The sequence below is a fragment of the Olea europaea genome, unplaced genomic scaffold, assembly GCF_002742605.1.
Source record: "Olea europaea var. sylvestris unplaced genomic scaffold, O_europaea_v1 scaffold574, whole genome shotgun sequence".
NCBI classification, from domain to species: domain Eukaryota; kingdom Viridiplantae; phylum Streptophyta; class Magnoliopsida; order Lamiales; family Oleaceae; genus Olea; species Olea europaea.
Genome location: NW_019264080.1, coordinates 62,058 through 86,287, shown reverse-complemented (window position 1 = coordinate 86,287; position 24,230 = coordinate 62,058). Strand labels below are relative to the sequence as shown.

Below are 24,230 nucleotides of genomic sequence, written 5' to 3'. Positions count from 1 at the left end.
CCAATGAAGTGCAAACGGGATTATGGACGTCTGTCTCCCAAGATACAACGCTCCTTCCAAAGTCGATACTGCACAATACCAACCTTGTCGGTCGAACCAATGAATGATCGTACTTCAACGGAATAACGACGGAAGTATAAGAGATTTTTTATGAGCAGAATATGGAGATAGAAGAATTTAGAAATCAATTGAATTCGTAATTGATTTGGTGTGTCAAAAAACGAATCTGGGGGTCCCTATTTATAGAGATTGAAGTGTCTCATGGAACAGGTGTGTGACATTTCAGGAACTGGTGCACCACTTGGTCTGATTCGTCTTAGCCATTGGATCGCACTATTTTTATGATCTGACGGCCCAGATTGAACCATGAAGTGAAGTGTCCATTCATCATGCCTATTCACCAATTTCTGAACAGTCACAGCCATACGGATGCCACGCGTACACCTAACCGCCATGCAGGACGAAGGGACGCGACCTACCACTCGTTCGCCACCTAGAATGCCAACTCATCGAGCCTTGTGCTGCCACGTCATCGAACCACGAGTCCATTTCCGAAAACTATAAGGCTCCTCAGCTCCTCGCGACGATTGCGAAGTGCCAAGTGCGCCTCTAAAGCGCCCAATGCGTACTTTGCGACGTGCACGTGCCGGGACCGGGACCGGGACCGGGTCCGGGGAATGGTGCTAGTGGTGCGAAGCACCACTCTAGTGGTGATTAGCCTTTGGCTAGCTAAAGTTAGCCAAGTGGTAGGTAACATATTAAATTATATATTATTTACACAACCCACTATATAAACAAAACTATTTTCTTGTAAACTTTCGATGTGGGACTCCTTTCCATATAAAAACCACTTAAAATGGGCTTATCAACATATGGGCCTATATTGGAGACTTTTCCAATTCACTTAAATTAATTGCAATGACCCATATCATTAAATATTACATTTAATATTTTAAACCCAAATCAAACCCAAATCAAATTCAATTAATTCCAACAAATTGCCATATGTATATTATGTAGGATGATTACGATAGTGGGCGACTGTAAGTAGTATTATTCAAAATTAATAGTTGACATTCAATTGAGACATATAATATACTTTTAATTCCACAAAAATCGAGAACCTAAAATTTCTAATAAATTGTATGAACTTGAAACAGTATAAATTCACTTATCAAAGATCCAACACTAGCAAAAAATTAAAAATAATGTTATTTAATATTATTGGTGTTGATATCAGTCTAAATGGCAACACTGATGATATTAAATTACAAATTTAATTAACTATAATGAATTATGGTATATTAAATAGGAATAAGCTATTTGTACGGCACCCTTATAGATCGATGGAGCCTGCACCAATTAAAAAATGGCGCGATTCCCCTACACTCTGATGTGAGTGTGCTGTGAACCGAGCTACTATTCACATAGCCCTAAAGAATATCTCAAAAAAGGGCGAAAAAAAAAAAAAACTCCATTCTTTCCTTTCCTCTACGAAAGAAGAGAACAAGCACTCCTCTCACATGCGTAGGGGGTCACATCCAATTAATGCAGAACACCGAATAGCGTACACGTAACATATCCGAAATAAAAAATCAGCTACAAGAAATACTCAACCCTAACACATACTGCCCCTACTTTCCCTCGTACACACACTACACTGCCCCCAACACCCCACATTCAAAAATCCCCCATTACAAATGGCCACGCGCCACCGCTTCTTACACCTCCTCCTCATCTGTCTTCTTTCCGTTTCCTCGGCCGATGACTCCGCCGCCATGTCCAAGCTCCTCTCCTCCCTCTCCCCCACGCCCTCCGGCTGGTCAGCCACCACAAGCTTCTGCACCTGGTCTGGTGTCAACTGTGATAGCACCAACTCCTTTGTCACCTCCATAGATATCAACTCCCAGTCTCTCTCCGGCACCCTCCCAACTGAACTCAACCAGCTCTCCCATCTCAAAACTCTTGCTGTACAAAAGAACTCTTTAAGGGGTACATTGCCTTCCTTTGCCAATATGTCTTCTCTTGAGCAAATCTTCCTTGACTTTAATGATTTCACTACCATCCCACAAAGTTTCCTTCTAGGCTGTACAAATCTTCGGACATTTAGTATAAGTGAGAATATCCACCTCAATCCATGGCAAATCCCGTTGTATTTAACTGAAAGTACAAGTCTTGCCACTTTTTCTGCTAGTAATGCGAGTATTACTGGGGTGATCCCGGATATATTTGATTCGTTTCCTAGTCTCCAGAATTTGAGCTTGTCTTACAATAATTTGAATGGATCTTTGCCGGGATCTTTGGGTAGCTCTGAGATACTGAATTTGTGGTTGAACAATCAAGAGCAAGGGTTGTCTGGGAGAATTAGTGTTTTATCCTCCATGACTCAAGCTTCCCAGGTTTGGTTACATGCTAATGCATTTTCGGGGCCGATTCCAGATTTGTCGAATTGTACGAATCTGTTTGATTTGCAGCTGAGGGATAATCAGTTTACGGGGATGGTGCCACCTTCTTTGATGAGTCTCCCTAAGCTTGTTAACATTAGTTTACAGAATAATAAGTTGCAAGGACCTTATCCTCAGTTTTCGAGCTCGGTTCAGGTTACAATTAGGAGTACTAATAGCTTTTGTAAGGATGCTCCAGGCCCCTGTGATCCACAAGTCACTGCACTTCTTGATGTTGCTGGTGGTTTTGGGTATCCAATGTCTTTGGCCGATGCTTGGAAAGGCAATGATGCTTGCAATGATTGGAGGTTCATTACTTGCGATTCGCAGGGGAAAAATGTGACCACAGTGAACATGGGAAAGCAGGGCTTTTCAGGTACAATTTCGCCCGCCTTTGCGAATCTTACTTCTCTGAGGAGTTTAATTTTGAATGATAATGATCTCACTGGTTCAATCCCAAGTGCTTTGACTGCTTTGCCTCAGCTTCAGAATCTTGATTTGTCTAATAATAATTTGTCTGGGCCTATCCCATTGTTTCCTGCTAGTCTCAAGTCTAATTATTCTGGTAATTTGTTACTTGGGAAAAATGTGAGTAGTGGCGGTGGAGGAAGTGGTGGAGCGCCAGGGTCTGGACTAGGTTCCGGCTCCCAAAGTGGAAGCCCAACGGGGTCTTCAAAAGGGTCCTCTGTTTCGGCTGGTATGGTTGCTGGTCTGGTTATAGCTGTTGTGGCATTCATTGGAGTTTTATTGTTTGTATTTTATAAATGCTATGTCAGGCGGCGACGACAAAAGGGAGTTGAAAGGGTTGATGAGGGCCCTAAGCAAAGCATGGAAATGGCTAAGACTAACCTGACAAATGAAGTGAATGGATACGCTGAAGCCAGAAATGAGTTACAGAGCCAGAGCAGTGGTGATCATCGTGAAATTCCTATATTTGAAGGTGGAAATGTTGCTATTTCAATGGAACTTCTTCGACAAGTGACCAACAATTTCAGTGAAGAGAATATATTGGGTAGAGGAGGATTTGGAGTAGTTTACAAGGGTGAATTTAATGATGGTACTAGAATTGCTGTAAAGAGAATGGAATCTGGAGCAATGGGAACAAAAGGAATGAATGAGTTCCAAGCAGAAATTGCAGTGCTTACTAAAGTTAGGCACCGGCATTTGGTTGCCCTTCTTGGATACTGTATTAATGGAAACGAGAGGCTTTTGGTATACGAGTACATGCCAAGGGGAACTTTAGCTCAGCATTTGTTTGAATGGCAGGAACGTGGCTATCAGCCTCTCACTTGGAAACAGAGGGTTACAATAGCGTTGGATGTGGCTAGGGGAGTCGAGTATCTTCACAGCTTGGCCCAACAAAGTTTCATCCATAGAGATTTGAAACCATCAAACATACTTCTTTCAGACGACATGAGGGCGAAGGTTGCAGATTTTGGATTGGTAAGAAATGCACCTGATGGAAAGTATTCCGTAGAGACACGGTTGGCCGGAACATTCGGGTATCTTGCACCTGAGTATGCTGGTGAGTATTGCCGATATGTGACATTATCCGATGAAATTATATTTACTAACGTAGCTGCAAATCATGCATAAAATCCCTAAATGGACTAGTTCTTTGATGCATAATGACAACATAGAAAATTACAATTGAGTAGTGCAATTTTGTTTTGCTGATCTGTTCTTCGGTTATGCTTTGGTAGTTTCGATCTTGAAATTATTACACTGGTGTCTTTTTTTCCACCTTGATGTAAATACGATTGAGATTATTAGCTTATGTTTTAATCCTGTATTGAGATTTAGAGCATTGTGGATCCATGGATGGTCAAGTATGAATTTGATCCTCGGCATTTGAAAAAGCTTGATTGAATCAATTTTAGTTCTCGTCTTTGTAGCGATTAGCGAATGAATACGAATCTCACGGCTTCCATTTTCTATGTTTCCAACAGCCACAGGAAGAGTGACAACAAAAGTTGATGTCTATGCATTTGGAGTTGTTTTAATGGAGATAATCACAGGTAGAAGAGCACTTGATGAGACAATGCCAGATGAGAGGTCTCATCTGGTCACATGGTTCCGTAGAGTCCTTATCAACAAAGACAACCTTCGAAAGGCCATTGACTCGATTCTTGATCCTGATGACGAAACTTACGAGAGTATATGCAAAGTTGCTGAGTTGGCAGGTCATTGCACAGCCCGCGAGCCATTCCAGAGACCCGACATGGGACATGCGGTCAATATCCTGGGACCTCTAGTCGAGGAATGGAAACCATCTAAGCATGAAGAAGAGGAAGGTTATGGCATTGATCAACACATGAGTCTTCCTCAAGCCCTTCAGAGATGGCAAGCTGATGAAGGCACGTCGAGAATGTTTGACGATTTCTCTTACAGCCATACGCAGTCGAGCATTCCCTCGAAACCTTCAGGGTTCGCAGATTCTTTTAGTTCAACGGACTGTAGATGATCCTTCAAAAACAAATTTGGATCACATCGTATCGAAACTGGTACACCAAAACGTAACGTCTCACACGGTCGAGTCTTTCTTGATTGTTGAAGATTGTATTTAATTTTTTCTTTTCCCACTCTATTTGTACTTATATTCTTTCGCTGATAAATTAATATAACAAATTTGAGTTGGGAGACAGTTGTTTGATTCATTTAATGTTTTCATAAACTGTTTAAATTATAAATATATAGAAATGAATGGTAAATAAGTGGATAGTACTGAAAAATGATTTTGACCCAAATTGCGTTTTGTTATTATTGTTGTTGTTGTAATTACGGGATAGGAATTAATAGATGCAATGGACATTCTAATAAGCCTCCGTTAAATCATATTTTATTTTCTTCTCTTTTATTTTCAATTACACAATCTTTCATAAAATAATATTACATGTAAATCGAAAATTTTTACTTTTTTTTTCAATCACTTATTTTTTAGAAAAAATATTATTTCTAGAAAATGGGGCCAAACGGATGCTAAATATGCAAATTGCCTTTAATAATTGAAATTCTAACACAATACCTCCATAGAAAATACTTAGGTAGTGTTTGATTGGAGGTGGAATTTTATGGAAAATGGAATTGGAATTTCACCTTCCAATTTAATAGTGTTTGATAGTATTTTAATGGCCTAGAATTGCATTTCCATGTTTTGTGCCACATCAGTCCAATTCCACCAACTCTAGGTTACTGTAGCGTTTTTTCAATTTTTTTTGAATTTTTTTTTTGGTTGGCAATTAATACAAATTCTAAGAATTATTGTAAAAAAATATATTTATTTTCCTTTAATTGACAATTTTTATGTAAAATAAAGCCAAACGAACATAAAAAGATAGATGATTTTCTTGAAATTTTTTTGTTTTGTTTTGTTTTTTTTGTTTTGTTTTGTTTTGGCAATGGAAACAAATTTCATCCCTAATACCAGTAAATTCTATCCCTTTAATTGACAATTTTTATGTAAAACAAAGTCAAACAGACATAAAAAAATACTTTAATTTAAACATTTTTCACGTGGAAAATTATATCAATCAAACACAATAATTTACAATTTCCAGGAAAATAATTTCCTATCAATTCAATTCTCTGAAATTCATTTTCTTTCCACCAAAATTTCACATTTGCAATCAAACGGACTCTTATTTCTTGGCCAACAGAAATGTGATATTTCCTCCTTTTATGCCAGCTAGAAAAGGATAAATGAGGACAAAAAAATGTTCGCAAACTTAAATATACTTGCTGTAACCAAGCTGGCTAAGCTGGAAAAATATATTTTTTGGTTTATTTTCAGTAAATTTCTTTAATTAGATATGGGAAATTTTCAGTAGGGGTCCAAACGTATTGAAATATAGCAAATAGGTCTTCAACCTATTAATCACCAACATTTTATATTTGTTGCACTCAAGCCCTTAATAGACAATTAAAAACTCCAATTTGTATTAAGAAGACAATTTTACTCTTATCTTTTGTTAAAGAGAAAAATATAAATATAAAAGGGTAAATTTTTAATTGGGAATCGGGGATGACAATGGGAGACTGGGTGGGATCTATTTTTTCTCTTCGTTAGTTTATTTATTTTTTGTTTAACTAAACTTAAAAGTAAATTCATATTTTAGACAAAAAAAAGAGTTATAAATTATAAAATCGCAAGAATAAATATTGTCGACTAAGGACTCAAATATTAAAAAAGCGATTGTCGGCAACCGAGTTGCTAGTATATTAGGTTTGAGACCTACTTACTACATTTTCGACAAGTTAGAGACCCGAGCTACAATTATATTTATTTTATTTTATTTTTTTGTGGGGTTTATAAATGTTGAAGTCATCTCTCACTCACATGGTGGTTACTGATTAGGCAAAAAGTATTCACAAAAGGCATGTTGGGGAAGAAAAATTGACCCTACATTATTGAGGAACACTTGTGTTGTGGGCCCATGTTCCTCCAAATTTAAGGCTGTTTTGTTAAGAATTATTGCTTCGGATACGTAGGGTAACCAAAAGTAGTTAATTTAATAGGAAGGGTAATGACAGTTTAAGAAAGGTATCAAGATTTTTGACATGTAAAGAAAAAAATATATATACGATATTCTATTTTATATGTTGCATCTCTTTAGATGTGGGGTCGTTGCGATTTATTAAAAAATTGGACTCAAAAAAGAAAATCTTGATTTCAATGAGAATTTACGTCAAGATAACATTGTCTTTCAGTGGTCGGCAATGGATATATTCAATGTTGTTTTCACTTGATGTTGCAAGTAAGATTGCCATAATAGTTTTCCAATTAACTATTTTCTCTCTCTTTCCCTTAGCCTACCACTGTCCAGTAATTTGTTGGCCACCAACCTTTATTTTCAATCATAATTAAGCTACGATTCTCGCCAACCAACCTATTGACCAAGCCAAAAACCTTATTCTTTTGGATTCAAAAACAATAGAATGATTTCTGAATCAAGGTTTTTCTTTCCATTTTTCATTTGAGGTAAATTCGAAATTATTTGAATTGAGTAATCGTCAATTATTGACACTGATAATCTGAAGTAAATCAGATTGTAAATCTTCAATGACAAAAAAAATTCAAATTATTTTTAAATCATCACGTGACTTTCACATATTTAACTTCATAAAAATACTTCTCGACTTGGACTGCCGGTTAAAAGAAAAAAAAATGACTCGGTACTTGTTTCTAGGATGGTAATGTGAAAATCGAACAAAGATTTTCAATAATTTCTTTAGTTTGGGAAATATAGTTAAAGATACACCGAATAACTAATACAATTTTGATTAAGAAGAAATTGTTCATTTCCAGACAATTTAGCTCCATCAAGATCGTACACTTTTATCGGTTGTTTCCAACGGAAAGTTATGTAGAAAAAAGAACTCAATCACTAACGAGTAAAGCACTTTTTTTTTGTTGAATATATGTGATTCCATCCTTCTTTCATTTTTCTCTTTCCATTAGAACTTATCGTGGATAATGCTTTACAAATTTATATATTATTTATAAATTTTATCAAATGGAGGATTTTTAGTTTTTGCATTACTTATTTTTGTACAATGCAGCTGTATGTAGTAGTACACAATCATAAAGCATTTGCTGCTAAAATAATATGACATGTGGAGTAGTTAAGAACACCAATTAATATACTAAAATTTTAAATTTTCTTTTTATTAAAAGGTAAAATGATTATTGATTGCAATTTTAGACGTTGTCACATCTTTGTTAAAGTATATTCTTAATCATTGAACAGAAAGTGTAACTCTCATTATTGTGTCAAATAATAATTATTCAAGACCTGAATTTTATTTGAAAACTAATATTTTTATAAAGTTATTATAATCATTGGTCGGTTAAATAGATATTTTATTTTTGTTGACCAAGGCTTAGGTGGATTTAGATATCCAAAATTTTTAAATATAATTTAACTTTAAATTGGAAGGACAGGTGGCTAGATCTCAAAAAAATTTCAATTATATTGAAATATTCTCCTAGATAAAGTTATTTTTTACATCCTTATTTACTTTCTATGAGTTGACAAAAAATCATTTATCAAATCAAGTTTGCTCAAAGAATAATGCTATTTAATATCATTGGTGCTACAACACTAGTGTAGATGGTGTTAGGTGACATTTTCAATGAAAAGTAGAATTAAATTATTCATTTAATTATATATCTCCTTCAATGTCATATTAGTGTCACTTAGACTACTATTTTAACACCAATTGTGCTTAATATCATTATTTTTATATAGGGACGAACGCAGACATTTTATATTGGGGGTCACAATCAAACTTTTAAAAACAGTGACGAAATTTTTTGTTTTACTTTTATATTAGGGCGTGAGGTGACATATTCAATGAAAAGTAGAATTAATTGATTCATTTAATTATACATCTCCTTTAATGTCACATAAGTGTCACTTAAACTACTATTTTAACACCAATTGTGCTTAATATCATTATTTTTATATAGGGACGGACTTTTAAAAACAGTGACGAAATTTTTTTTATTACTTTATATGAGTTATGAACTATTATACTACTTTTTCATTTTGATTATTTTTACATCTAAAAAAAATTTATATATAAAAAAATCGATTACTTTTAGGATTTTTTTTATTTGTTATTTTTTCCTCTTAATCAAATAATTTTTTTTAAAATAATCTAATAGATTTCCTAATAAAATTTTTGACGTTATTTGAAAAAAATTAATTGATTGAGAGGAAAAATGTAACAATAATTTAAAAAATCCTAAAAATGATTGAATTTTTTTTTATATGTAAATTTTTTTAGGTAATAATCAAGATGAAAAAATTGTATAACAATTTATAATCCCTATGAAGTAATAAAAAATTTATTTAGAATTTTTACGTCCAATAAATAAATAAATTTTGACGTCATACCATATATAAAATTTCCTAATAAAATGATGTAAATTATATTAAAAAAATTTCGAGCAAAAATAATAAATATTAATAAAATAAATGATTTTTTTTTCCAAAAAAGGCGAGTTGTACGTCTCTTTTTAGCATACACATTTGACGTACGTTTAACTAGTTTTGATATTCATTTAGATCATTCGATATATTTATAATATAGTTCTTGAAATGAGTTTCGAGAGGATATAAAAGATTTATGGATACGGCTAGCATATAATCGTCCAAGAACTTTTTAACATTAACTTGTTATCGAAATTTTCGAACTATTAGTTTGGAACGACCTAATTTGATGCGTCGTAACATTTACTACGATTGGTCATTTCGCACACTATTAACGACATGAAATGTTAGGCAGCGAGTACTTTAAAATGATATTATAAATGTAATATTTCAATTTCATTTAATATTTCATAGCGAGCCCAAAAACTAAGACCCAAAAAAAAAATTGAAAAAATTAGAGGGTCAAGTGACCCTATGGGATCCCCCTTGGGTCCGCCCCTGTTTTTATATAAAGAATAATATCATTTAGCACCGCTGATACTACCACGCCCATGTAGATGGCTTTAGGTGATAAAAATATAGCATTAAGTTATTAATTTAATTATACATCTCATTTAATGTAAGATTAGTGCTACTTATGTTTTAATACTAATAGTGTTAAATATCATTACTTTTATTACTCCACGTCATTAAATGATATGACTTTGTCAATAAACATTTTTATAATCATCTATTGTTAGTTCCAATTGTAGACTTAATCTACGGGTGGCACAAACAAAACTAGAACTAAGTCCATGTTTGACATCCTTAAAATTAAAAAAACATTGTTTTGAATAGTATTATTTAAAAAATGTGTGGTTTAAAAATAAGAAAAAAATTTGGATTTGTGTCGAATATTTATTATGTGAATGTGTGGTTAAAATTAAATATGAGAAATAAATTAAATTAAAGTAATGGATATTAAATAGAGGCTAAATATAACTTTTGAATAGTCTAAATCTTTTTCCAAGACAATATTATCTGGACAAAAGTAACTTGGACTAGTTTAATGTAAGTAAGATATATTTTTATATTTTTACTTATTGCTTATTTATTAGCTTGCTTAAATTAGAATTATTTTGAAATGCCAAAACACGTGCCAAAGAAAATTGTCCAACTGATGCAGTCCAAATAATGTAATAGTCAGTCAGTTAGGATTGATTGGGTGCCACGGGCTAACAAATTATTGGCTGCGATTTTTTAGGGTTTCCAAACCCTAAACGAGATACAATATTAACCTACTTTATAACTGCATATACAAGAACATATATTATTGGATTGGTTTGATTGATCAAATAATTAAAAGAATGAAACGTTTCTTTAACAAATTAAAACTTTCTTTAATTTGATTATTGACTATATTAAACATATTTTATATTATTTTTACCATATTAAACTTTCCTTAATTTAATTATTAACTTGTTTTGATCAAGTTAAGAGCTTAGCTTGATTTTTGTGATGACAACCATGAAGTATGATATTTTATTTAAATCGAAGTACAAGATATTCGTTGTCGGAGATAAAGATGATAGTAGTACTTGTTCAGATAGATTAGAGGATGCGTTGTTGGTTTGACAAAATGTCCACAACTTAGATGTCGGAGGAGAAATAACGGAGGGAACTAAAGGTCCTATCTCATATACATCTTCATCTTTCAAATAATATTTTTCATGAAGTTTTGAAGAAGAAGTCAGATGATGCATTATGATTGAAATTGGAGCAATTATGTATGAAAAAGAGTTTAACTAGCAAATTATATTTGAAGTATCGTCTATATTTCATTATAATGACAAAAGGTACATCCCTTGCTATCACTTAGCTATTTTAAAAGAAGTCGCTAATTTAAAACCTTGGAGGTTAAACATGATGAAGAAGAATTGGGTTTGATTTTGTTGTGTTCGTTGGCCGCTTCATATATATCTTTTAGAGACATGATCTTATATAATCGTGATGTTCTCGCCATTGAAGAAATCTATGATGCTCTATATTAAAAGAAAGGAGATAAGGCATTTTATTGATTCAGAGGTTTATGGAGATGGTCTCGTTGTTGAAGGTGGTTGTGCAAGGAACAAATTAAAGTCTAACTACAAATTTTGTAAAATTAATTAAGGACTTAATAAATTGCAGAATGAATAAAAATTGGCTGCAAATCAGCAATCAAAAACTTTAGGGGAAGCTTGAGTTGTAGAAAATTATCACAGTAATGAATAACTTTAATTTATTTCTAACTAAGACTTCAAATCTAACGAGAATTGAATTCTTGATGTACCTTGCACTTTCAATAGGTGTCTCCATCAAAATTTATTTTCAAGATATGGAATAGTTTCAAAAGGTGTTATGGTAATAGGAAATAATGCACCTTGTAAGATAGCTAGTATTGGCAGGGATAGAATAAAGATGTTTGATAGGACAGTTAAATCACTTGATGTAGCGAGACACTTTCCAAATTTGAAGAGAATCTTATCTTCTTGAGTACTCTTGATTGGAAAAGATACAAATAAATTGTTGAAGGTGGTGTCCTGAAAGTTAGTAAAGGAACCCATGTTTCATTGAAAGAACATAGAAAATCCCAGTTATATGTTTTACAGTGTTAGACAAAATCTTTGATCAATTAGCATTATTAGAGTATGACCCAAATTCCTATTGGAATTAGGATTGGGTTGGTTAATTGATAAAAGGAACAAGGGTTTTCTTGGTCTGGAAGGTCGGTTGAAAACGAGATCAAAGTTCATTAGGGGTAGAAAGTTTGATTGGCAAAATGATTTTAAAAAAATTGAAAACTTGCTTTTGGAGTTTTGGTAGAGAAAAAGTTGCTGCAATTTTGCTAGCTGCCGTTAGCTTTGGCGCTTAAGCATTGGGGGTGAAAAATGGAGCAGAGAGCTAGACCAGCATTTCACTCAAACGTGGAGCTGTCATTATTGGACTATTTTAAGCACAATTAATTTTTTCATCAAATCATTTGTTGCCAATTGGGATTATGTCATTCTATTTGTTACAATTTTTCTGTCAAAGTGGCAAAATCCAAGGAAATGTGGCTTAGGCAAGTCCCCCACATGAGCATCTCTTCCCAGCAATCTGACCATTAATTTTTGCCTTTCTAGTCATTCTCGTTTAATGCTTCCACACACAGGTATGGCGACAGATGACGTCCTCGTCTCAACTCTGGGCTTGGGACCACATGGCCCTTGGCTCCCCATTAAGATTGAAAGCAAATAAAGAAGTAGAAATACATTCCAACAATAGCTTGCACCAATGGTTGGGAAATCCCATTTTCACCGCATAGACCACCCCATATTTAGCACCTGTAAGCAAGCATTGGTCATGGATTGTCTCACTAATTTACCGTGTTTTTGAAAAAACTAAGCATGGTATCAATTTGATTCCAGGGCCTTAGTAGGCCCATATTCTTCTCTAGAAAAGGTTTTTCTAGCCACCTCTAATCAAGTATAATAGTTCAAAGGAGGTTGGTTATACAATACAACGTTTATTATCAATATCATTTAAGGATGGTGAGAGTCTCTTCCCTCCACCGGTCGGTCCTACATTCAAGCTGATCCTGCCTTGAATACCAAAGGAACGAAGAACATGGTCCCTGCCTTGAATCTTTTTTTTTAATTTAAATAGTATTTAAAAAATAATAATTAATATAGTGAATGGTAAATGAAGATTTTTTTAATTCCTGTCCCATTCCCATCGAGTCCGTGCCCCCACTTCCCAAATTTCCCCAACTCCACAGGAATGGTAATAACCATTCAACAACCCTATTTCGTTAAGCACTGTCCTATTGTCATCCCTAATCACTCCTATAGAGGTTAGATAAACTACATTCTTATTAACTAAGATTCCCATCAAATTTATACGACTATTGGCATTCTATGAATAACAAGTGTATGTATCGAACAAGTAATAAAGTAATTGAGTCGTGTAATGTCCCACAAGGAATGTTATTATTAAGTACAAAAAAGAAGAAGATCAATTATAACTTTATTTTGAAGTTTTTAAACTAAAACTTAATTACATATTTAGATAGGAATGGCAACAGGCCATCACTATCTCCCCCTTCGGGGATTTTCGAAAGGTTTAGACAGGGACATGTATTGAAAAAACTCATAGCATGGAAGGTGATAGTCACACATAACTTCTTGGTTCACCAAATCAAACCTTTCAAAGACGGGTACTTAGTTCAGGCTTCTATAAAGAGGAGCCTCTCTTTTGCAACTCATTCCTAACTGTTATTCAAAACTCTTTCAAGAAAATTACAAGATCGATATTACACTTGCTAAAAACATTACAGATCTATCACTGGACATCAAAGATGGTAATCGATTTAGGCTTAGACGCTTGTACCCTTCTGTATCATCATAAGAGGCCCTAACTCGAACCAAAACCCTTACACAGAACCAATATAGGGTTGCTTCAATGGACATTATTTTTGGACTCTCAACAAAGATCTCTGTTTACTCACACAGAGAAATGCACAGATTTTATCTCACAAAGAGAGTAAGATCAACTCACTAATAGAAAAAGAATAGACGAAAAGCAGGAACCCAGAATGTTCCAAAATCGGCTGAAGGAGAAAGAGAAATGAAAGTCACACCAAATTAGGGTTAGAAAACTGATATATATAGTAAAACAAAACAGCCGTAGATCTCAATCTTAATCCAATGGTCCAGAGCAACTCTCACGCTATTGGGCTGAATTCGAGTTGTGGTAAGTGGGCCATCTCAGTTGAAATTATTAGGCAAGGTTATTAGTGCAGTATCTGGGCAGAAGGCCAATATCATCATTGCCTAATAGATTTGCTGGACCAAGACTGGCATCATAGCCCAACAATTCTCTACCTTGATGCCAGTGGTAATACAAGAAGCTAGTTAAATACATTCTCCAAATACTCATTAAAAAAAATGAAACACAAAAGCTTCCTAATATTGCCAGCAAGCACCAAGTATACAACTTGCAAACACCACAGAAATTACCCAGTATCAACATTTAATATTTGCAAACAGGTTTTAAACTTGTTTAACGGTAATACCTTTGTCCCAATGTCTGCAGGACTAAATTCAGTAGCAATTTTTTCAAAGAACAAAATTTCTTTAGAGACAATATCTTTAATAAAATGCAATCTTACATCAATGCGTTTAGTTCTTTCATGATAAACTGGGATTTTACACAGGTGTATTGCACTCTAACTGTCTGAATATAGTACAACAGGGCTGCTCAATTCTTTTATTTCAGAAAGTAATCCTTTAAGCCACAAGGCTTCTTCAATTGCCTCAGTAGCAGCCACATATTCTGTCTCAGTTGTAGATAAAACTACGACTGGTTGGAGTTGTGATTTCCAACATATACAAATTCCACACAAAGTAAACACATAGGCAATGGTTGATTTTTTGTTGTCCCTATTTCCAGCAAAGTCAGAATCAACAAAACCCTCCAGAACCACACCCTCCTTGTAAGCACTAAAAGCTAAGCCTAAGTGTGATGAACCTTTCAAATACCTCAATAACCATTTTAAAGCAACCCAATGTTCAGGTCCAGGGTTAGCCATGAATCTGCTAAGTGTGCTAATGGAATGAGCCACATTAGGCCTTGTGCAAACCATAGTATACATGACTGATCCTACTGTATTAGCATAGGTTATCTTTTCCATTTGTTTAATCTCAGATTCACTTACTGGACATTGGTCCTTACTTAGTTTAAAATGGCTGGCTAAGGGGAGAGTAACAGATTTTGCATTATTCATTGCAAATCTAACTAACATTTTCTCAATGTAACCCGTTTGTTTTAGGCACAATGTTCTATTACTCCAATTTTTGATTATTTCCATCACCAAAATTCTTTTAGCATGGCCAAGGTTTTTCATTTCAAATTCTCTTCCTAAAGATCCTTTAATGTTATTAACCACATGCATGTTCTGCTCTATCAATAACATATCATCAACATACAAGAGTATAAAAGCAATAATTTCATTTTCTTCACCATAATTAAAGTAAAGACAATGATCAAATTTACTTCTTGTAAAATCAACAGTAGATACGAAGTTATCAAATCGTAAATACCATTGTCTTGGAGATTGCTTTAAACCGTACAATGATCTTTTTAACAGGCAAACATGTTCAGGTTTAGATTCATCAACAAAACCATGTGGTTGTTCCATTTATATCACTTAATCGAGGTCACCATGCAAGAAAATCGTTTTTACATCCATTTGTGCGAGTTCAAGATTATGATGTGTCACAAGAGCAAGCATAACTCTAATAGTAGTGTATTTAACTACTGGGGAGAATATTTCATTACAATCTATGCCTTTTTTTTGCGTAAACCCCTTAGCTACAAGTCTAGCCTTAAATCTTATAGGCATTTTCTCATCATTTCCCTCCTTAACAGTAAATATCCATTTACAGTCAACTATGGACTTACTTGTAGGCTTAGGAACTAGGTTCAAAGTCTCATTTTTCATTAAGGAGTCCATTTCATCTTTTATAGCAGCTTGTCAGTTTACAGATTGCTGGCTGTTTATAGCCTCTTCATAAGATTTAGATTCTTTAAAGACAAGATCTTGATAAGAGAGAACGGCAAGTGAAAGGCAATCCCTATACCTAATAGGTTCTCTTATCTCCCTTCTTATCCTATCTCTAGACAATTGATAATCACCTAATTCTATAGGCTGATTTTCTATGTTCTCTTGCAAACCTTCTTCATTTTCATGAGGATATGAAGCATTTTTCTGCCTCTTCCTCCACCTGTTCACCTAGAACAGGTTCAGATGGGGCATCAACCTCCACCTGCAATCTGGACTTATTATTCTCTTGTTTTTCAGATTGGCTATTTGACGCAAAGTCATTCAAACAAGGCATTTTTGATTCATCAAAAATAACATCTCTACTTGTGATTATTTTAAATCCCTTAGTTTCCTTATTCCACAGTCTATAGCCCTTTACCCCATCAGGATAGCCCAAGAAAACACATTTAACGGCCCTAGGTTCTAACTTACCAACACTCTGATGAGAATAGGTTGCACACCCATAAATTCTTAAATGTGAGTAATCAGGGACATGGCCAGTCCATTGCTCTTCAGGTGTTTTATCACCTAGAGCACTTGAGGGTGTTCTATTCACAATGTATGAAGTTGTCATCACAGCTTCACCACATAGGACTTTGGGAACACCATACACCTTACTTTATCCAATAAAGTCCTGTTTATTCTTTCAGCAACTCCATTTTGCTGAGGAGTATAAGGTGCAGTCCTATGTTTATGAATTCCAGCATTACTACAGCGCTGATCAAACTCCTTATTGCAGAATTCCAGACCATTATCAGTTCTAAGCACTTTAACTCTCTTCCCAGTTTGATTTTCTATCAAGTTCTTCCAAATTTTAAACTTTTCTAGGGTTTCTGATTTTATGTTTCATTAGGTAGACCCAAACTTTCCTAGAACAGTCATCAATCAAGGATAGAAAATATTTATTTCCTCCTTGAGTGATAGTGGATGAAGGCCCCCACAGGTCAGCATGTATATACTCTAAAATAGAGGTGGTCTTATGCTTTCCAGTGTTGAAATGCAGCCTATGTTGCTTACCTAAAGTGCAATTTTCACAAAAGGGCACTTTAGATATGGAATCCCTACCAAACACACCCATTTTGTCAAGGATCTGTAGATCCTTCTCACCTACATGAGCTAATTTCTTATGCCACTTTAAGGTGGCATCAAGTTCAACATTGGAAGATTCAGCAACTTCCTCACTCATTATACTGGCCATAACTACATAAATTCCAATTCTTTTTATTCCTTTAAAGATGACAAGTGAGCCCTTAATCATCTTTAAGAATCCATCACCAATTTTACCTTGTAGGCCCAAATCATTTAGGTTACCTATTGAAATAAGATTCTTGTTCAATTTAGGAAGATATTTAACCCTTTCAAGAGTATAGATATATCCATTTTCAAATTTCAATGTAACCTTTCCTATACCCTCTACTTTACAGGCTATGTTTTTTCCCATCACTACCTCTTCTCCATTTAATTTCTTAAAATCTGCCAGCCAATTTTTCCTAGAGGTCATATGGAAGGTACAACTAGGGTCCAGAATCCATTCTTGAATCTAGTTTCCTTCTTTAACAATATTAGCAATATCAGGGTCAGGAGTTTGTTTAGTCACAGTATAAACATCAACAGTAGTAGGTTCTAACATTTCCTTCATCCACCCCCTTTTATTTCTGTTCATTTTTCTTTTTGTAACAGTCTTTTATAAAATGTCCTATTTTACTATACCCATAACATTTTTTATTACTGGTTTTGGATTTAGATCTACCCCTACTCTTAAACTTTCTCCTATGAGTAGTCCCCTGACTACTTTGAACTTCCTAAGTGGAATTAAATCTGGTTGGGGTCCTACCTCTAACAAATAGATTTTTTGGTCCACGGTCCAACACTGTTCCTTTCAATTCTAAGTTCAAGATCTTTACTCTTCAAGGAGTTTATTACTATATCAGGTGTAAGGGTGTCTCTCCCATATTTTATAGTTGCTTTTACTTCTTTATATATCTCAAGGATAGAATTTAAAAGGACTACAGCCTTGTATTCTTTTGAAACTTTATCACCAGCATTTGTTATGTCTTGTACTAACTTATTAAAGTTGTCAAGACTATCTTCTAAGTCCATAGTGGGGTCAATCTTAACACTAAAAAAATTTTTCCAACAAAAACAATTTATTAGGTAAAGATTTGACCAGATAAAGTTTCTTTAATTTATTCCACAATGTTTTAGCATCATCATGCTTACCAACTTTTCGCAGCACTTGATCAGAAAAATGTAAACTAATAGAAGTATATGCAAGTTCATCAGATTCTTGCTGTTGATCATCTGTCATAGTTTCAGGATATTTTTGTGTTATTGCTTTAACAACTTTTTGTTGAACTAAAAGACCTTTCATTTTTTGTTGCCAAATGGGAAAGTCCCATTTTCCATCAAAAACATCAAGTTCAAAAGAAGTGTTCGTCATTTTTAAAAAAAAGATGCGAAATAACACAAAGTACTTTAAAAAATTTTAAAAAACTTAACAACTAATCAAACTTGAACAACAGAAGTGTTTTGATCTTCACAAAATTTGAGAGAGTCACAAATAACACAGAAGTATAATAATGCAGCAAGATAGGAATATCACAATTATGTAAACAGTAGAGACATATAGTCTATGCAAAATCAAGTAAGCTGAAAACTAATCACAGATTACTATATAAGATGATCAAATTCTCCCAGGATTCCGTGAGAATCATGTTCTCAGGTCAAGGCTCAATTTGAGCATCCCAAGCACAATACAATATACTTCAATAACAAGTCACACAGACCCAAAGAATTATTAGAATTATACTAATCAAGTGATCATAAATGTGAGGTAAGCAGTTAAGATAGACAGTAATCAGATCAATGCTATGGGTATAACCGAATGCAAACCAGAGGGTGGTTCATGGAAATTTAACCACCAATCCACCCAAACACAAGGGATCAGTTTAGAGCCCCTCAATCCAGCAGTAGAAAGCGAGCAGTATTTTTGGTCCAAGGGCCAATCCAAACCAAGATTATAGTCACCTTGGGGTCCAACCACCAACCGAACCAAGTAATCACCCAGGACTTTCAGGTTTTCTCTCAAGACAACCAGATCCGTAAGAAAACTCTCAGATCGAACCAAAATCGGATCTAGGGTTTCACGGAATAGCAATTGATCTTGGGACAGAACACAGGAAATTAATTTTCCAAGTTCCACAACCCGATCGAAGGTAAGAAATCACAAGATCGAGGCTCTGATACCACTGTTATACTTTGCTAGTGATAGATCTTGTAATTTTCTTGAAAGAGTTTTGTATAACAGTGGTATCATAGCCTCGATCTATCACTGGACATCAAAGATGGTAATCGATTTAGGCTCAGACCCTTGTACCTTTCTGTATCATCATAAGAGGCCCTAACTCGAACCAAAACCCTCACACAGAACCAATATGGGGTTGCTTCAATGGACAATATTTTGGACTCTCAACAAAGATCTCAATTTACTCAGACAGAGAAACACACAAATTTTATCTCACAAAGAGAGTAAGATCAACTCACTAAGAGAAGAAGAACAGATGAAAAGTAGGAACCTAGCAAGTTCCAAAATCGGCTAAAGGAGAAAGAAAAATGAAAGTCACACCAAATTAGGATATATATATATATATATAGTATCTGGGCCGAAAGCCAATATCATCATTGCCTAATAGATTTGTTGGACCAAGACTGGCATCACAGCCCCAACACTAACAATATCGATTAGACTATAATTAAAAAGAAATCTATATGTGTCCTATTAATTATTCTAGGTGAGAAAATACGAGGAAAGGCAAGGATTCTTATCATGCCTGTACATATTCATGCATACCATCGAATCTCCCTAACTTATTTGATAATCTCTTCTAAATAGTTCCGTAACTACTTTCCAAATACGAATCCGCTATATTTTTATGTAATGAATGATATATAAATCGCATTATAGGAAAAAAATGAGTTTGTATATTGGGTGATTGTTCGCGAAATTATTTCTTTCGATTTAAAAATACCGTAAGTGTACGGTTCGTTAACAAGTAATAAAGTGGATTGAATGAATCCGAATATCGTCCCATAGAGATTGATTAGTTCAATTTTACCTATCGTCGCTTTAAACGAAACTAAATTATTAAAGTGAATGTGAACATAATTAAAACCCTAATTTTGGAAAGAAAACCCTAAGTATGCAATTTTGATGATTGAATTAAATTAAATATGCAAAAAAATATTTTTAGTACTCTAGAATGAAATCAAATGTTGAGAACGAACGTTTATTGTAATCAATAGAAATTAAACACACTAGGATCACGATTTTTCATGCAATTATCACTTTAAAATCCTAGTTTCACAATGTGACAATACACTTTAATTATAACGAATCAATATTCCTAAATCTATTCAATACTCTCTCTCGAGATGTATCGAATCTATTTCTATGACAAGTGCATATGTAAAAATGCATGTGATTTTATGAACACTTAAAGATTCACATAGGGCATAGCGGTATATTTCTATCCCCTATCGGACCCTACGATGATTTATATTATGTCGAACTTATTCCAATTCTTTCGAATGCAAGAATAAAACTCACAAAATTACGAGCCCTTAATTGCGGAAACAATAATTGCATATAGTCATTCAAATCAATAATATTATGTCTTAATGTCAAATTGCAAAATTAGAAAATTAAAGATCAAATGACATGGTACATTGATCTCCTAGCACATGAGAATCTAGCCTAACATAATTAAAATAACAAAATACATCAGGTTTTGAATAAAAGACATCACCAGGTTATGAAATCTTGAAGAAATCTTGAAGCTCTTCATGCTAATCTTCGTTCTTGCGCTCAAAATCCTCTCCAAGAAGTGTTTTTCTGCCTCCAATACATTCTGCCTCTTTCTGAACGTCTTTTGGTATTTATATAGTGTGAAAATTGGTTATCAAAAGAGTTTCAGTCGTATAAGGAAACTGCAGAATCGGCCCCCGAACTTGATCTATGCGACCGCATAGTACATTTCTATGTTGTCTCATAGAGTAAAAAAAAAAATTTGAGAAAAAAATTCTCGGGAGGCCTCTGTGCGACCGCATAGAAGTTTATACCATGCGACCACATGGTTATGTCATTCTTTCCGCCGGACAGATTTTAGTATTTTGGTCATAACTTTCACTTCTGATCTCTGATTGAAGTAATTAAAAGTGCATTGGCAAGAAAACTCAAAGATATACAATTTTGATAGAAATAGGCTTTCTCAAATTCTGATGTTTACTATGCTAAAAATGGATCTCAAGTAGAGATTAAGAATCACGAGCATAACTTTTTCGCCTGAAAGTTGATACTTGATAATACTTCGACCATATTTCACCTCTTTGACTCCTTTCCTCATCCGATTGACCTCTAACACTCTTGAATCTTCATTCCATTGCCCGTCTCATCTATGAATTATTTGCAACTTGATCCCCGAACTTCAACTTTAGTCCATTTTCGCTTGTTTCTTTAATTTCTATCATCTCATAATATCACCAAATTGGTACTTAGCTCATTCACTTCCTTGATTTGTCCTTCGGACCATATTTTGGATAATTTCACTTTGGTCCCTGAACTTTTATTTTCTTTCATTTTGCTCCTTTTTTTTGAATCTTTTCTCATGAATCCCTTTATATCCATCAATATGGCCCTATAGCATGAAATTGCATAGAATGAAGTCATAATCAACCAATTTTATCAATAATTAGTTATGTTTTGTGGACCGAATAAGTGTAAAAACACACTTATTAGTGGCCGCTCGAGGGGCCTTCGAGCAGTCGCACGGCCTGAATTTCTAATTTGGGCCTAAAGGATATGTTCATTGAGAGCCCTGCAGGATTTCTATTTTAAGACAAATAGTCAAGAATTTTTCCAATCCCTCTTCGGCTTTCCTGTGCCCATTCATTTCACTGTGGCTGCAAATAGTCCACTGAGATTTTTATTTGTGGTTTGTTTCTTTGGACAATCATTTTATTTGTGCATTTATTCATTCAATTGATGATCGATAATTTTCAAATAGAACGATTTTATCGACCTAAACGAAAGTCCCAACTTAGTTCTTCTAGTCGAGCACAGGGGTTGTTAGCCATTGATAGCACAAAGAAGTCTCAGGCTCAATTCAATGTGGATTCGTTATTACAGCCGTTAATGGTCAATTATCGCCCTAACTCACTCTACTTCCTGAATTCATCCCTCTATATATTTATCTCTTATCCAAATTTATGATTTCTGTTATTAAGAGATAAACGTAAAAATCGCCTCTTGCTGTCATGATGATTTTCAAATCAATCAAACATTGATCAGCATTCGAATGAATCAAATGTAATCATGAAAACTAAACATAAGATTGAGTATAGTGAAAGTAAAAACTATATAATAGAAATCAAATCATCCTAACTATATATTTTGACATCTAATCACAAATTTAGCACATGTTCGAATTACAAATACGAATAAACATAATTGTAAATGATATCACCGGGATTAAAGATAAACAATAAGGTAGAGAGGAAGAATTGTTGATCTCATCACCAAAACTCTGAGATTTGCCTTTTTGTTCTTCGCTAACCTTCTTTTCTAAAAATATTTTGCTTAGAATATTTCTATACAATCGTGAATTGTTAAAATATTTGTCGTCAATAACAAAATAAAAATTGTAGTAGCAAAAATCATCTCCAATGCAAGCTAATGTGGACTCTATCAAGCTGATGTAGCAAAGAAAATTATATAAAAAAAGTCTAAAACTTTGTCTGCTTTCAAAGGTTTTGTTAGACATAATTGCATAGCAAATTATTTTACTCTCTCTCTCTCTCTCTTAAACACTGTTTTAATTAAACATAAGATTTTCTCTCTCTTCCTCTCTCTCTCACACACACTTTCAAACACTATGTTAATTAAACATAAGATTTTCTCTCTCTTCCTTTTCATGTTACTTTTATTTTAGGATAGATAAAAGATAGGCGGGCATTAATATTGGATTGTAGATACAATCCACTAGACCCGAATTTTAGAACTTGTACATCTTTTAACTCATTTGATATGTAGACGGCAATCTATAGAATGCATTAAAGATGCTCTGAGATGCTATCGTCTATATCCAACTCTATTGATATTAATAGGTAGCTCTTCATAATTGTGCTGAAGATGCATGTTGTATATAGCGTTGAAGGTGTGTATTGTGCAGTGATGGATCTAGAATTTTGAGTCAGCACAGGCGATCGTTGAGGGCCAATCGTCGGCCCAATAAAATATTACAAGCTCGTTGGATGTAATTTTTTTTTTGGCAAAAAATGCATTTTGGAAAATAGTGATTTGATGGAAAATATGTGGTTAAAAATAAGTAAAAGCTTTGAATTTCGTGTAATATTATTTTATTGAAAAATATATGATTGAAAATAAAATAAAGAAAAATATATTTTAAAATAAATGGAAATTAAGCAAGACCTAAAATTTAAACATAACAATTATTTTGTTAAAATTCAACATATATAATTTTGTTAAAACAATAAACTATATTCATCAAATAACATTGTTGCCAAGTTTTATATAATTCAAAAGAAGAGCACGAGTTCAAATTTGTATTGTTGCATTAAAACAAGCTAAGATCTAATATATATAAATTTGTTATATATGTCATCACAATTCAACAACCGGCATAATGGTCAAACCATTAATAATTTTAACAATAGCTCCAGGTTCGAATCCCCTCCTCCTCATTCCATTAATTTTTGGTAAAAATTGTAAAGCTAAAAAAATTGAACAAAAAGTTGATTGATGAAGAATCGAACCAGGGACCTGCAAGAAGTAAAAACCAACACTCACCAACTTGGCCAGAGGGAATGATTAAATGGAAAATGATAATCAGAAATATAACCTAAAAATTCATCTATTCTCAAACAAAAAAAATGGGCTGCCGGCGGATCCAGCACTCGCGATCGCGGGTGCTCGCCAGGTGCTGGATCCGCCAGTGGTATTGTGTAGGGTTCCATTCACACCTTGAGCGCTCAAATTGCCTTTGGAGTTGAAAACTAATTAAACATTTGTACTTAGGAATATGATCGCTCACACATCAGAAATTTCCTTGTTGCAAGAAGTGAAGACGGTTAGCACTATTTAGTTAGTGTGTCTAAATATATTAGTGAGATGATGTAGAAGTCGAAATTATTGACAGTTTGGTTGTACAAAAGAAATAGACATGAATAAAAATA

At 34.1% G+C, this 24,230-nt stretch overlaps 1 protein-coding gene across 1 annotated transcript; it reads left to right on the top strand.

Annotated features, from left to right (window-relative positions):
- Positions 1–1,549: 1,549 nt before the first annotated feature.
- LOC111389282 (receptor-like kinase TMK4) lies at positions 1,550–5,088 on the top strand. The gene is made up of 2 exons (XM_023014196.1): positions 1,550–3,969; positions 4,394–5,088. Exons 1-2 carry the CDS (start codon positions 1,701–1,703, stop codon positions 4,906–4,908), a joined length of 2,784 nt encoding a protein of 927 aa, XP_022869964.1. The 5' UTR covers positions 1,550–1,700; the 3' UTR covers positions 4,909–5,088.
- The last annotated feature ends 19,142 nt before the right edge of the window (positions 5,089–24,230 follow it).